A 13,907-nucleotide genomic window follows, 5' to 3' on the forward strand; every position below is an offset into this window, starting at 1 on the left:
GCTCATATGAAGTGGTAACTTCACTGTGGTAAAGGGTGAGAACCCCGGCTTTGAGCTCACCCCCCAACAGCATGCTCGTGGCTTCAGAAGGCGCGGGTGTTACTGACAGGTTTCTTGGAATGACTATGAATATGCATTCTGAGGCATACTGAGAATGTGGTGACGTATGCGTCAACTCACAGCTATAAGCGAGAGGAGCCGAGCTGAGAGAACAAAGTTAAAGGAGCATCACCTGCCGAACACTGAAGTCAGCATGAAGACTGTGTGCATCACGCTGGGCCTCCTGCTGGCCGCTGTCTGCTACTGCAACGCCGTGCGTAAGTCTGCAGCCCGTCTGAGGCTTAGAGGGAGAGAACAGGCAGATTCAGGCTGTTTTCTGGGCAAACTAATCCTGTATTTGTTTTCACAGAAAATATTCAACCTTCTTTTTTTGAAATAGTATAATTTTACTGGTTGTTATAACGTTTATCAATACAATATGACAGCTATAAAAATAACATCCTGTGCACATTTAAATTATATTAAAATTATATCTCACTGTAAGCCACTGAGGGAAACTGCTCTGAATATAAACACGTTTTAGTTTTTAACAGTAGAACGTTTATTTTATTTTATTTTATTTTTTTTTTTTGAAGAGCAGATTAAAATTCTTGGTAATATTAGTAGCGGGTTTAACTAATATCCAACCCGGGGGCTTTCAAACTTTTTCATGTTCTGGACCCCCACGTGGACTCTCATTAAGCACAAAGTGATTTGCCCTTGAAATCTGATATGAGAGAATATTTTGTTTTGCGTTAATTATGGAGTTGTCGAGGTGTCAGACTCGTCAAATCAATTCAAAGTGGTGAGATAAAAACATAATATTATAGTGCTGTTTTGATGTCTCTAGTGAATTCACCCATTTAGAAGCTGAGCAAATTCACCTGAACGCTTTCAAAAACATGAGAAAAAGCAAACTAGAAAATAAATTTCTCATCTCATCAATCAATCACTAGAAAAAAATACAAGAAAACGGAAAATGATATTAAAGAAAAGATATTAAAGACATCTAATGATGTTAAAATTATCTTTTTCAGACGCATTTCAATTAAAATGATAATATCTATCAGTTGTGCAGACGAAACCATCAAATTACGTCCTTATTCTACATTTTCTGTAAACTGGGATAGTGCACCTTTAACAAGAACCAAGAACAATCAAGATATTTAAAAAAAAAAAAAAAAAAAAACCCTTTTCCAGACAGTTCCAGTTTATTTTCACTCTACAGTTTTAGTGCTAGAAATTGTTTGGATAAAGATGAGTAAGATATTATTCAGGCAAACTAAACACAGTATAACCTGCAGTACACTTATATCAGAAAACTGCACTGTTGTGCGATGTGGGAGGTTACACTGCAAAAAGTCAAATCTTACCAGGATTATTTGTCTTATTTCAAGTCAAAATGTCTTATTTCTAGTCAAAATATCTCATTACACTTAAAATAAGACATGATCAGCTCAGAAATTACTTGTCTTTAGACAATTTTCACCTGTTTCAAGTGAAAATTTACTTGAAACAAGTTAAAATTAGCTTGAAACAAGAAACAAATTCTGCCAATGGAAGCAAATTTTAGCAAATTTTACTTGTGACACAAGCGAACAAGCAAATTTTTACTTGTGACACAAGTGAACAAGTAAAAATTTGCTTGTTCGCTTGTGTCACAAGTAAAATTTTCTTGTTCCATTGGCAGAATATGTTTCTTGTTTCTAGCAAATTTTAACTTGTTTCAAGTAAATTTTCACTTGAAACAGGTGAAAATTGTCTAAAGACAAGTGATCATGTCTTATTTTAAGTGTAATGAGATATTTTTACTAGAAATAAGACATTTTTACTTGAAATAAGACAAATACTCTTGGTAACATTTTGACTTTTTGCAGTGTATGAGTTCACTGCAGGCCTGTCAACTCCTGGTGGGCCAAACCTGTCCTGCTTCACTGCAAAAACTCAAAATCTTACCGAGAATATTTGTCTTATTTCTAGTCAAAATATCTCATTACACTTAAAATAATACATGATCACCTCAGAAGTAATTTGTTTTTAGACAGTTTTCACTTGTTTCAAGTGAATTTTCACTTGAAAATTTGCTTGATTCATTGGCAAAATTTGCCAGTGGAAAAAGTGAAAATTCACTTGTAACAAGTGAAAATTGTCTAAAACCAAGTTATTTCTTAGGTGATAACAAATTACTTCTGAGGTGATCATGTCTTATTTTAAGTGTAATGAGATATTTTGACTAGAAATAAGACAAATATTCTTGGTAAGCTTTTGAGTTTTTGCAGTGCTGTTGTTGTTTTTTTTTTTTACATTCACTTTTAGCTTTTTCAACCCCGTGGGCAGCACACACAGCCTCAGCTCGGCCGCAGTGACTGATCTCTGTTGTCTTCACAGCGTACGCGGTGAACTGGAGCCCCGCAGAATGCTGCTTCAAGTTCTACACAGGAAAGATCCCCAAAAAACAAATCATCGATGTCAAGAAGACCTACACCAACTGTGCCGAAAGCGCATTTGTGTACGTTTGTCCTTCAGCCTCACACTTAGAGAACCATCTGACACTTTTTCAGTGAAGCAAATCTCCATCAGATACAGAGACAGATAGAAAACTGCATTAAGTAAACAAAATGTGATATTCCAAGTGACATTATAAACACAACTATAAACTATAAAATAAAATAAAATCCCCCCCCCCCCCCCCCCCCACCCCCGTCGTTGCTCTCTCCCTGCAGGGTCCACACTGCCAACGGGAGGCAGTACTGCATCAGCCAGAGTGTGGAGTGGGCGCAGGCAGCTTACAACAAATTCAATGTTCAGGCGTAGGACGTCCCGCGGCCCCTGCCCCCCGCCCCCTGCCCCGGCACGCTGCTGCTCCGCCTGCAAAGTCACTTCATATCACAGAACCATGTCTTCTCCAAGAGGCTTTGCATTACAGTTTCCTGACAGTTGTTGTTGGTGTGTGACAGTGCATTATGTAATTATGCTTCATTTTGTAATCATTTCTCAAAATGTGAAACTTTGCTCATTTTACAACAAGATACACAATTTGTAATAAAAACCTTGAATGCAACAGGTAGAACATTTCCCTGCATTTTGTGTGATTAGAGCCGGGCTCTGCAGGGTTTAGGCACGGGGCTGATCGTGTAGAGATCAGACCTCCAACCCCGCTCACGAGCGGGCCAGCTGGAGCCTTGCAGACCCGACAAATTAAACATCCTGCAAACTGCCCCCCTTCAAAACTCGACATCAGGAGCAACCCCAGGACCCCGAGGCAGGGGCCCGCAGGTTCAGTCCAGGCCCAGTTGTTCATGTGGGGGTCATCTTCATGCTCAAACCAGCCTCTGGGTTTTAATGCCTAAGCCTAACCATTCCCTAAACTCAACCGAGCAGCTACCAACAAACCGTGACCACATGACGGAACCAAGTCCAGTGAAATATAGAACACGTAGCCATTCACCGCACAATTTCATTCAAGTAAACAATGAGGTGTGGGACTTGCTGTAAACACAGACAGCAGTTATGGCATGTTATTACATAATGCACTGAACTCATTACATATTCATCAGAACTGTGCCTCCTTCATCAGCCCATGTAATTACAGCCATAGCAGCTTATTACAAAAGGCAGGAAAATGTATTACATCTTGCATTCAAAGTTTTTATGACAAAATACAGCATTATTACATAATAAGGGTGTCATTCATTTTATTGAACGATTAATTATAAAAAAAAAGAATAAAAAGATGAATAGACGTTTAGTTTAGCTTTACTGTTAGCCACAGTCTGTTTGCTGCTGCGACCCAGTTTCCCCACAGGGATCATTAAAGCTTCATTTCATCATAAAACCAAAACATGTATTTTTCTAAATGGATGTGAGAAACACAGAACATGTAATATGTTATTAGCAGCTGTGTCGACAGCGATGTGTTCACTGTCAGATGATGGAGAAACGAGACCCGGCTCTCGTTTTCATCACATTTGAAAATCTAGATGGAATAATTTCTATCTGTGGTGTTTTTGTCATTAATATCCCAACGAGACATGGGAGTTTGGTTATTTGTATGTTGTGATTCCTAAAATACCTGGAAGGTTTACTCTGATTTTTTAGGACTTTGGTACTATTAATACATGAACTCAGCAGATTAGCTTCTCTCATTATTTAATTCATAATCCTAAGGTTTTTTCAAAATCAACTTTAATCTGAGGGCCGCTTGCTGTTTGTGGTTTTTATTTTTAAACTACCCAAGCATTCAAACAGAATGATTATTTAAAGACCAACATGAATGTGTTTTATGATCCTTGCTCATAATAATCTTCTGTTAAACATCTCATCTTCTGTGATTTCATAAATATGTTTTTGCTCGCTTAGAACACACACACACACACACACACACACACACAGACACACACACAGCCTGACGTGCAGAAGAAGAGGACCACACTGTGGGGATTTAAGCATATCCTTCTCATCTTTAATATTAATCATGTACAGTTAGAGAGAGAACAGATGATAAAACAAGAAGCAGAAAACAGTGTACATATATATAAAAAAGAAAATAATAATAATAATGATTTAAAAAAAAAAAATCTACTAAATTCAGGTCTAGCTTAACCAGGAGTTATTACTGCCAGGGAGGGGAGTTCAAAAACATTTTCACGAAAAGTTCAGTTATACACATCTTTTACTCAACTTATTTTTTTCCCCACCAATTTATTTATTTATTTTTTAAAACATATTTCTTATCTCTTAACTAGCTGGATTGCAGAATTACTTTTCTCAGGAAAAAATCTAGCGTAAGAGAGCAGCCGTGTACTGGCAAAGAGATTTGTGTGCATCCACTGACGGGATGTAAAAGCTGAAGCTCTGCTCAAATATGATGTAAACAAAACACGGAATAAGTCGAGGAACTGGCCGTCGATCAGCCTGCAGCTTCTGGGAGCTTTTCTTTCAATTCAATTCAATTCAATTCAATTCAATTCAATTCAATTCAATTCAATTCAATTCAATTCAATTTAATTTATTGTCCCCTCGGGGAAATTGGTATTGCAGCCAGAACAACAAACATACACAAGATAGCCAACACAACAAATAAACAATGTGACATAAAACAGCTTCACAGCAGGATTTAAGATCAAGAGCTTATACCAAAAGAGAGACCCTCGGAATCAAAAGGTGCAGGTGCACACCAGACACAGGGCAGAAATAGACCAACAGTCTCAGTGTTTATTGCTGTTAAGGAGGTGAACAGCAGAAGGGACAAATGACACTTGGAGTCTTTTTGTCCTCCCAGTCGGGGCCCGGAAACGATGGCCCGAAGGCAACAAGTCAAACTCACTCTGAAGTGGGTGGTTCAGGCAGTCCAATATAGAACGAGCCTTCCGCAGGACCTGTTTATTGTAGATGGCCAAAAGGCCCTCATATTGGCACCCAGAAACTTTGCCAGCAGCTTTCACCAATCTGCTCAAACGGTTCTTGTTGGCCAGATTCAAATTCCCGAACCAAGCGATAATACAAAAGGATAAAACAGATTCAATAACGCTTCTATAAAAAAGAGACAACATATTAGTGCAAACATTAAAAGATCTCATCTTTCTTAGAAAGAATAGTCTCTTCTGGACCTTTTTAGAGGTGGCATCAACATGAGGCTCAAAACATAGCTTATGGTCAATAACCACACCCAAATATTTATAATTGTCCACCATCTCAATGGCAGCTGCCTTAATAAAAATAGGTAGAGGGCAAGGTGGGGCTTTCCTGAAATCGATAGCCATATCTTTGGTTTTGGCAACGTTTAATTGGAGGAAAGAATTATCACACCAGGATACAAAGTCATCCACAACCTGCCCATGTCCCGTCTCATCCCCCTCCAAAAGGCTAACAATAGCCGTGTCGTCAGCAAATTTTAAGATGTATCTGTTATTGACATTACTGCGACACTCGTTAGTGTACAAGATATATAAAAGTGGAGATAGACAACAACCCTGAGGAGAACCTGTAGAGGAAGGGAGAACATTAGAGCACACACCATTTACCTTCACGCACTGTGTCCTATTGGTAAGAAAATCTAAAATCCAGCCAATTAAATTGGGGTCAAGTTTGAAATTATCAATAAGCCTTTCAACCAACAGGTGAGGTTGTATGGTGTTAAACGCAGATGAAAAATCCACAAATAAGACTCTGGCATGGGTTTTTGGGGCTTCCAGGTGTTTGAACAACAAATGCAAAAGACTAACCACCGCATCCTCCATACCTCGGCCAAGTCTATATGCAAACTGAAATGGGTCGAGGAGGTGTTCAACCTGGGGTGAAATCTCCCTTTTAATGATCTTTTCAAAAGACTTCATTACAAGAGAGGTCAAGGCTACAGGTCTAAAATCATTCAGTGCCACAGGGGAGCTATTCTTGGGCACAGGAACTATCACCGAATGTTTCCAAATCTTGGGAACACGTTGCAGCCTTAACGATTCCAAGAAAATGAAATGAAAAATCACACTTAACTGGTCTGCACATAGTTTTAACACTTTACCACTTTTCTTTGTCCCTTCCACTTCCTGGTTTAGATGCATCTTGAAGTTCAGAAAACTAACTCTAGACTAAAATAACAGATTCACCAAGGAGCCACTCAGGACGAGGGAAACGACTTGAAGTTTAAGAAGTGGTAGTCCTTCAACTGTACATACACTATTATGATGATGATGATCATCATCATCATCACATCATATGTAAATAAAACCTGACTGAGAGGGAAGCTTGCTCCCGGTGCAGACCTGGGTCAGAACACATCCCATCTATTCTTTACAAAAACAAAAACAAGCAAGCAAGCTGAGGCGGAGCCGGCGGCATTCTCTGTACAGTCTCTCCGGAAAAAAAGGAAGGAAGAGAGGGTTTTCAGGGAGAGGGAAAGCTCAGAGGAATACTCCAGGTTTTGGGATGAGGATGATGTCGGCGCCGATGTTTTCATCACTTTAAATCGATCAATGGGACGGAGCGACCCTCCGCCCCCCCCCCAAAAAAAAAGAAATAAGAATAAGAATCTCGGTGCATTCCTCTTAGTCCAGCAGCTATGCGCAATATTTTGATGGAATCGTGCACTTCACGATACAAGCATGAAATTTGGCACACTGTTAGAGCATGCCCTAAGGATCATTTTGGCTATAGGGCCATCGCAGATTTGTCCCGTGGTAACCGTGGCAACCATTTTTCAAAATGGCTGACACCTGCTGTGATTTTACCTGTAACTCAGCTTCTTGACCACCTAGGATCTTGATCCTGGTGGCTAATCCTACATTTTCAAGGATGAGGAATACAATGGTACTATTTACAACATGCTAGCAACTACCTAACTACATATTTCCAGCATTCAGTTAATTAAATAATAGTAAAAACCATCAAAATATGTATTTCGGTATAGAGTATACTGTACATGTTTTCTAAGGGCCCACTCACATTGGCAAGTTTGAGCCCGTATCGTGCTAAAGCCAAAATCCCCCCCCTCCCCAGTCCCCGGCTGGCCTGCACTCACATTACCTTTTTCCCAAACGCGCCCAAGCACGATTGCCCCCGGTGTGCACGTCATCACGTTGAAATACGACAACAACAGGCATGGCCCGACGTCATTATAAATAAATGTAGTTCAAATACATCATGTCTTCCTTTTAACTAAAAAACGTTTTTGGTCCTTTTAATCAGACATGGGATGTTTATTTACCTTGACAGTTTCGGAGGTAACTTCCTCCTTCTTCAGAAAGGTCCAACTGACAGCCGGAGCGGCACCTGTCAGATCCGGCAGACCGGGTGACCGCACACCGCGCGGTGCCGCGGCCAGTGCCGGCCGGTGCCGACGCGGTGCCGGCCAGCACCAGGTCTGCCGTTTCTCCGCACACAGACTGCTGTACTGTCATTATTAACCGACTTTTGTTTATACGCGGTTGCAGCAGCACAACGGACAATGACACAGACAACATGGTTGATTATTGATTGCGCAACGCCGCCATTCGCCGGTAATCGCGCTGCGCACATTAAACAATTTTGCAGAGGCAGGAGGAAAGTTGCATGATTTACATCCGCGCACTGCGTGCGTGACCGTGCATGTGCTCGTGTACGCGCCCGTACCGTGCAGAAGCACACCCCTTCCAACCGTGCCAGAGCGGGGGAAGTGTACTGTATTCAAGCACGATACGGAGCGATCACACTGGTCAAAGAATCCGGATTTTAAGGGCAATCGTGCTTGGGCGCGGATCAAACTTGCCAGTGTGAGTGGCCTCTAAGGGCCCACTCACATTGGCAAGTTTGAGCCCGTATCGTGCTAAAGCCAAAATCCCCCCCTCCCCAGTCCCCGGCTGGCCTGCACTCACATTACCTTTTTCCCAAACGCGCCCAAGCACGATTGCCCCCGGTGTGCACGTCATCACGTTGAAATACGACAACAACAGGCATGGCCCGACGTCATTATAAATAAATGTAGTTCAAATACATCATGTCTTCCTTTTAACTAAAAAACGTTTTTGGTCCTTTTAATCAGACATGGGATGTTTTATTTACCTTGACAGTTTCGGAGGTAACTTCCTCCTTCTTCAGAAAGGTCCAACTGACAGCCGGAGCGGCACCTGTCAGATCCGGCAGACCGGGTGACCGCACACCGCGCGGTGCCGCGGCCAGTGCCGGCCGGTGCCGACGCGGTGCCGGCCAGCACCAGGTCTGCCGTTTCTCCGCACACAGACTGCTGTACTGTCATTATTAACCGACTTTTGTTTATACGCGTTGCAGCAGCACAACGGACAATGACACAGACAACATGGTTGATTATTGATTGCGCAACGCCGCCATTCGCCGGTAATCGCGCTGCGCACATTAAACAATTTTGCAGAGGCAGGAGGAAAGTTGCATGATTTACATCCGCGCACTGCGTGCGTGACCGTGCATGTGCTCGTGTACGCGCCCGTACCGTGCAGAAGCACACCCCTTCCAACCGTGCCAGAGCGGGGGAAGTGTACTGTATTCAAGCACGATACGGAGCGATCACACTGGTCAAAGAATCCGGATTTTAAGGGCAATCGTGCTTGGGCGCGGATCAAACTTGCCAGTGTGAGTGGCCTCTAAGATGTTGACAGATATGCCATGAAATGCACGTGTGTTATGGCAATGGCCAAAGTGGAACTATACAGCAGTACAGAGACAGGATACCATTTAGCCTAAAGGCATTTTTAATAAAGCCAAAGAGGAAAGAAAGTGTGACAACACAAAGTTGCATATGATGACACAGTCCACCACAGTAGCAAAGGGCAGTGCACTGAAGTGCTGCCTTGGCACATTTGCATCTTCCACAACATCCCTTTTTGCAACCACAGTGGAGGAGGTTGCGACATGTAACACAAGTTGCCAGGAAGGAGAACAGCTCAGCTTTGTTCTCATCAATTCGTAGATACTCAATGTGTCAACGAATTCCCTTCCCTCTCTTGCTGCATGTTTCAGCCTTCAGCGTTTCTAGTTAACTAGACAATACCCCACAAAATTTCCCATCAAGAGAAAAAAAAAACTGCCAGCTGTTCTCCTTCCTGGCAACTTGTGTTACATCCGTTGCCACTGAGAAACAGGCAATCAGCACTCATCATGCTGAAGTCATCTGTACTCAGCCCCAAGATACATCAGGTTTTGCACCATGCACACATGTGGAGGCTGATACATGTATCATACTACACCTGGAAGATGCTGTGAAGGAAGGGTATGACAACCTCTCTATATGCACAGTTGACACAGATGTGCTGGTACTGGCAGTGATGGCAGCCCAACGCCTCAACATTGCCCATTTGTGGGTTGCCTTTGGAGCTGGGAAGAATTTCTGGCATTTAGCAACTCATGAGATGGCGAGGGCATTATGCCCGGATCGATGTGTAGCCTTGCCAATGTTCCTTGCCTTTACTGGTTGTGAGACTGTGTCGTCATTTGGAGGCAGGGGCAAGAAGACGACATGGGATACATGGAAAAACTTCAGTGATGTGACTCGTGCCTTCTGTGCCTTGGCTACCACAGGAATGATGACCTGGACAGTGGGAATGGATGCATTTTCATGTGAAGGAACCAGGTCCATCAAACAGCCCACCAAATTCGACTTGGTACCAGTTCTCAGCTTGCCCATTTGTGACCGTGCTGGTGGACATGCCTGGTTTTCATGCTCAAAGAACTCAACCAGATTTCCATCACATTCTGTGATGCAATGTTGAGCCTCAAGAACAAGGAACAGTCATTCTTCAGTCATTTCTTGTTGAGACTTGGATTTTTCTTGGACTGGAGGCCAGCCAATTAGAGGCAGGTTTTTTTTCCTCTTGATGGGAAATTTTGTGGGGTATTGTCTGGTTAACTAGAAACGCTGAAGGCTGAAAACATGCAGCAAGAGAGGGAAGGGAATTCGTTGACACATTGAGTATCTACGTATTGATGAGAACAAAGCTGAGCTGTTCTCCTTCCTGGCAACTTGTGTTACATGTCGCAACCTCCTCCACTGTGGTTGCAAAAAGGGATGTTGTGGAAGATGCAAATGTGCCAAGGCAGCACTTCAGTGCACTGCCCTTTGCTACTGTGGTGGACTGTGTCATCATACGCAACTTTGTGTTGTCACTCTTTCTTTCCTCTTTGGCTTTATTAAAAATGCCTTTAGGCTAAATGGTATCCTATCTCTGTACTGCTGTATAGTTCCACTTTGGCCATTGCCATAACACACATGCATTTCATGGCATATCTGTCAACATCTTAGAAAACATGTACAGTAGATAGATAGATAGATAGATAGATAGATAGATGTCACTGAAGCTGCTCCTCTGCCTGGTGGTGGCGCTGTGCAGTGGATGCAGTGGATTGTCCATGATTGACAGGAGCCTGCTCAGCGCCCGTTGCTCTGCCACAGATGTCAGGCTCTCAAGTTGTGTGCCCACAACAGAGCCCGCTTTCCTCACCAGTTTGTCCAGTCGTGAGGCGTCCCTCTTCTTGATGCTGCCTCCCCAGCACACCACCGCATAGAAGAGGGCGCTCGCCACAACAGATTGGTAGAACATCAGCAGCAGTTTTTTGCAGATGTTGAAGGACGCCAGCCTCCTGAGGAAGTACAGTCGGCTCTGTCCTTTCCTGCACAGAGCCTCAGTGTTGGCCGTCCAGTCCAGTCTATCATCCAGCTGCACTCCCAGGTATTTGTAGGTCTGCACCATTTCCACACAGGCACCGTTGATGCTTATGGGCTCCGGGTGAGGCCTGGTCCTCCTGAAGTCCACCACCATTTCTTTTGTCTTGGAGGTGTTCAGGTGGAGGTGGTTGGAACCACACCATGCTACGAAGTCCTGGATGAGTTTCCTGTACTCCTCCTCCTGTCCACCGCTGATACATCCCACGATGGCCGTGTTGTCCGCGAACTTCTGCACGTGGCAGGACTCCGAGTTGTACTGGAAGTCCGACGTGTACAGGGTGAACAGGACTGGAGAGAGCACAGTCCCCTGCGGCGCTCCTGTGCTGCTGATCACAGTGTCAGTCCCCCAGTCGCACATACTGAGGTCTGCCTGTCAGATAGTCCATGATCCATGCCGTCAGGTGTGAGCCTACTCCCATATCAGTCAGTTTGTGACCAAGCAGCTGGGGCTGGATGGTATTGAAGGCGCTGGAGAAATCCAGAAATGTGATTCTCACAGCACCACTGCCCCTGTCCAGGTGAGAGAGGGATCGGTGTAGCATGTAGACAATGGCGTCCTCCACTCCCACCTTCTCCTGGTATGCAAACTGCAGAGGGTCGAGGGCATGGCTCACCTGCGGTCTCAGATGGTGTAGCAGCAGCCGCTCCATGGTCTTCATCACATGTGACGTCAGGGCGACCGGCCTGAAGTCATTCAGCTCTGCAGGACGTGGCTTCTTTGGGACTGGGACGATGCATGATGTTTTCCACCGCAGTGGGACCCTCCCCTGCTCCAGGCTCAGATTGAAGATGTGCTGCAGAGGGTCTCCCAGCTCTGACGCGCAGGCCTTCAGCAGTCGTGGGGATACTCCATCTGGACCTGCAGCTTTGCCGGGGTGAAGCCTCCTCAGCTCTCTACACACCTGGGCTGCTGTGATTGTAGGCAGGGAGGTGGTCTCCTCATCGCATCTGTCCACTTGTAGCGGGGGGAGGGGAGCAGATGAGGGTGTGGGGGGCAGGGTGATCAGAGGTGAGAGTGAGATGGGGTGGTCAAACCTGTTGAAAAAGTTGTTCAACTTGTTCGCCCTCCCCCCATCCCCCTCAATGGTGGCCCCCTGCCTGGATCTGCAGCCGGTGATGATCTTCATGCTGTCCCACACCTCCCTCATGCTGTTGTTCTGCAGCTTCTGCTCCAACTTCCCTCTGTATTGCTCCTTTGCCTCCCTGAGCTGGACTCTGAGTTCCTGCTGCACGCGTTTCAGCTCCTGCTTATCATCGTCTTTGAAGGCCTTCTTCTTCTGGTTCAGGAGGCCTTTAATGTGACTCGTGATCCAGGGCTTGTTGTTCGCATAGCAGCGCACCGTTCTTACAGGAACAACAACGTCCATACAGAAGTTAATGTAGTCAGTGGTGCAGTCTACAACCCCCTCGATGTTCCCGCTGTGCGACCCCTGCAGTACATCCCAGTCAGTAGTGCCAAAGCAGTCTCTCAGAGCGTGCTCTGCCTCAGGAGACCACTTTCTGAATGACCGTGTGGTTGTGGGTAGCCTCCTCACCTTTGGTTTGTAGTGAGGCTGCAGCAGAACTAGATTATGGTCAGCTTTTCCCAGTGCAGGCAGTGGGGTGGCCCTGTATGCATCCTTTACATTTGCATACAGCAGGTCAATAGTCTTATTTCCCCTGGTGTTACAGTCCACATACTGGAAAAAAGCAGGAAGTGTCTTGTCTAGGGTCACATTATTGAAGTCCCCGGAGATCAACACAAGCGCCTCTGGATGTTGTGTTGAGAGTTTATCAACAGCGGAGTGGATGACGTCACACGCGACTTCCGCGTCGGCTCGGGGCGGAATGTAAACAATGACCACAATGGCGTGTCCAAACTCTCTGGGCAAGTAATAGGGACGTAAACTTACGGCCAGAAGTTCGATGTCCCTGCAGCAGATGCAGATCTTCACACTTACATGCCCAGGGTTACACCACCTTGTGTTCACGTACACCGCGAGCCCCCCTCCTTTCCGCTTCCCGCAGGCTTTGTTGTCTCAGTCCGACCTGACTGTGCTGAAGCCGGGTAGCTCCACGTTAGCGTCTGGGATGCTAGTCGTTAGCCACGTTTCAGTAAAGCACAACAAACTGCACTCTCTGTAGGTCTTGACATTTTTCACCAGCGCAGCCAGCTCGTCGATCTTAAGGCTGAATTATGCTTCCGCGTAGGAAGAGCGTACGGAGGTTGTGCGGAGCTTACGGGGGTTGTGCGACCGCCGCAGGGCCTTGCCGCGCGCCTCCCAAAAATTGTAACTACGCGGACCCTCCGCAGCCCCACAAGAGCTATGATTGGTCCGCCGAAGTACACTATTTCCGGCATTTCGTTGCAACCGGCATCACATTCCTGTTGTTGTGCCGTCAGCGCCGTTTTTTTTTTTTTGTTTTGTTTTTTTAAAAAAAAACTGTTGTGTCTCGACTCGTCGGTTGTGTTTGAAAACTTTGGAGAGTGCCCGCACCTATACGACTCGTCCACTCGCCACAGAAGAGCAGCGACCATACGTCACAGGGTCTACGTTGGTGGGAGGAGAATTGCTCTGTGTGTTTGCAGAGGTATGTTGGACACACACGCGCTGCGTAGGAAATGCGTGCTTCGCACAACCCCCGTACGCTCTTCAAACGCTGAAGCATAATTCAGCCTTTATTGGGCAGTGAGTTCACATTCCCCATGATTACCGCAGGTACC

At 45.0% G+C, this 13,907-nt stretch overlaps 1 protein-coding gene across 1 annotated transcript; it reads left to right on the forward strand.

The window, feature by feature from the left end:
- Positions 1–203: 203 nt before the first annotated feature.
- Positions 204–3,152, forward strand: LOC115360983 (C-C motif chemokine 3-like). The gene is made up of 3 exons (XM_030054213.1): positions 204–317; positions 2,428–2,548; positions 2,763–3,152. Exons 1-3 carry the CDS (start codon positions 254–256, stop codon positions 2,851–2,853), a joined length of 276 nt encoding a protein of 91 aa, XP_029910073.1. The 5' UTR covers positions 204–253; the 3' UTR covers positions 2,854–3,152.
- The last annotated feature ends 10,755 nt before the right edge of the window (positions 3,153–13,907 follow it).

This window comes from Myripristis murdjan, chromosome 6, assembly GCF_902150065.1.
Source record: "Myripristis murdjan chromosome 6, fMyrMur1.1, whole genome shotgun sequence".
Classification (NCBI taxonomy): Eukaryota; Metazoa; Chordata; class Actinopteri; order Holocentriformes; family Holocentridae; genus Myripristis; species Myripristis murdjan.

Excerpts from the sequence above, each read along its gene's own strand:
- LOC115360983 (XM_030054213.1), top strand. The coding sequence starts at position 254 with ATGAAGACTGTGTGCATCACGCTGGGCCTCCTGCTGGCCGCTGTCTGC. Across the intron at positions 318-2,427 it reads CTGCTACTGCAACGCCGTGC|CGTACGCGGTGAACTGGAGC; the intron begins GTAAGTCTGCAG and ends TTGTCTTCACAG. Across the intron at positions 2,549-2,762 it reads TGTGCCGAAAGCGCATTTGT|GGTCCACACTGCCAACGGGA; the intron begins GTACGTTTGTCC and ends CTCTCCCTGCAG.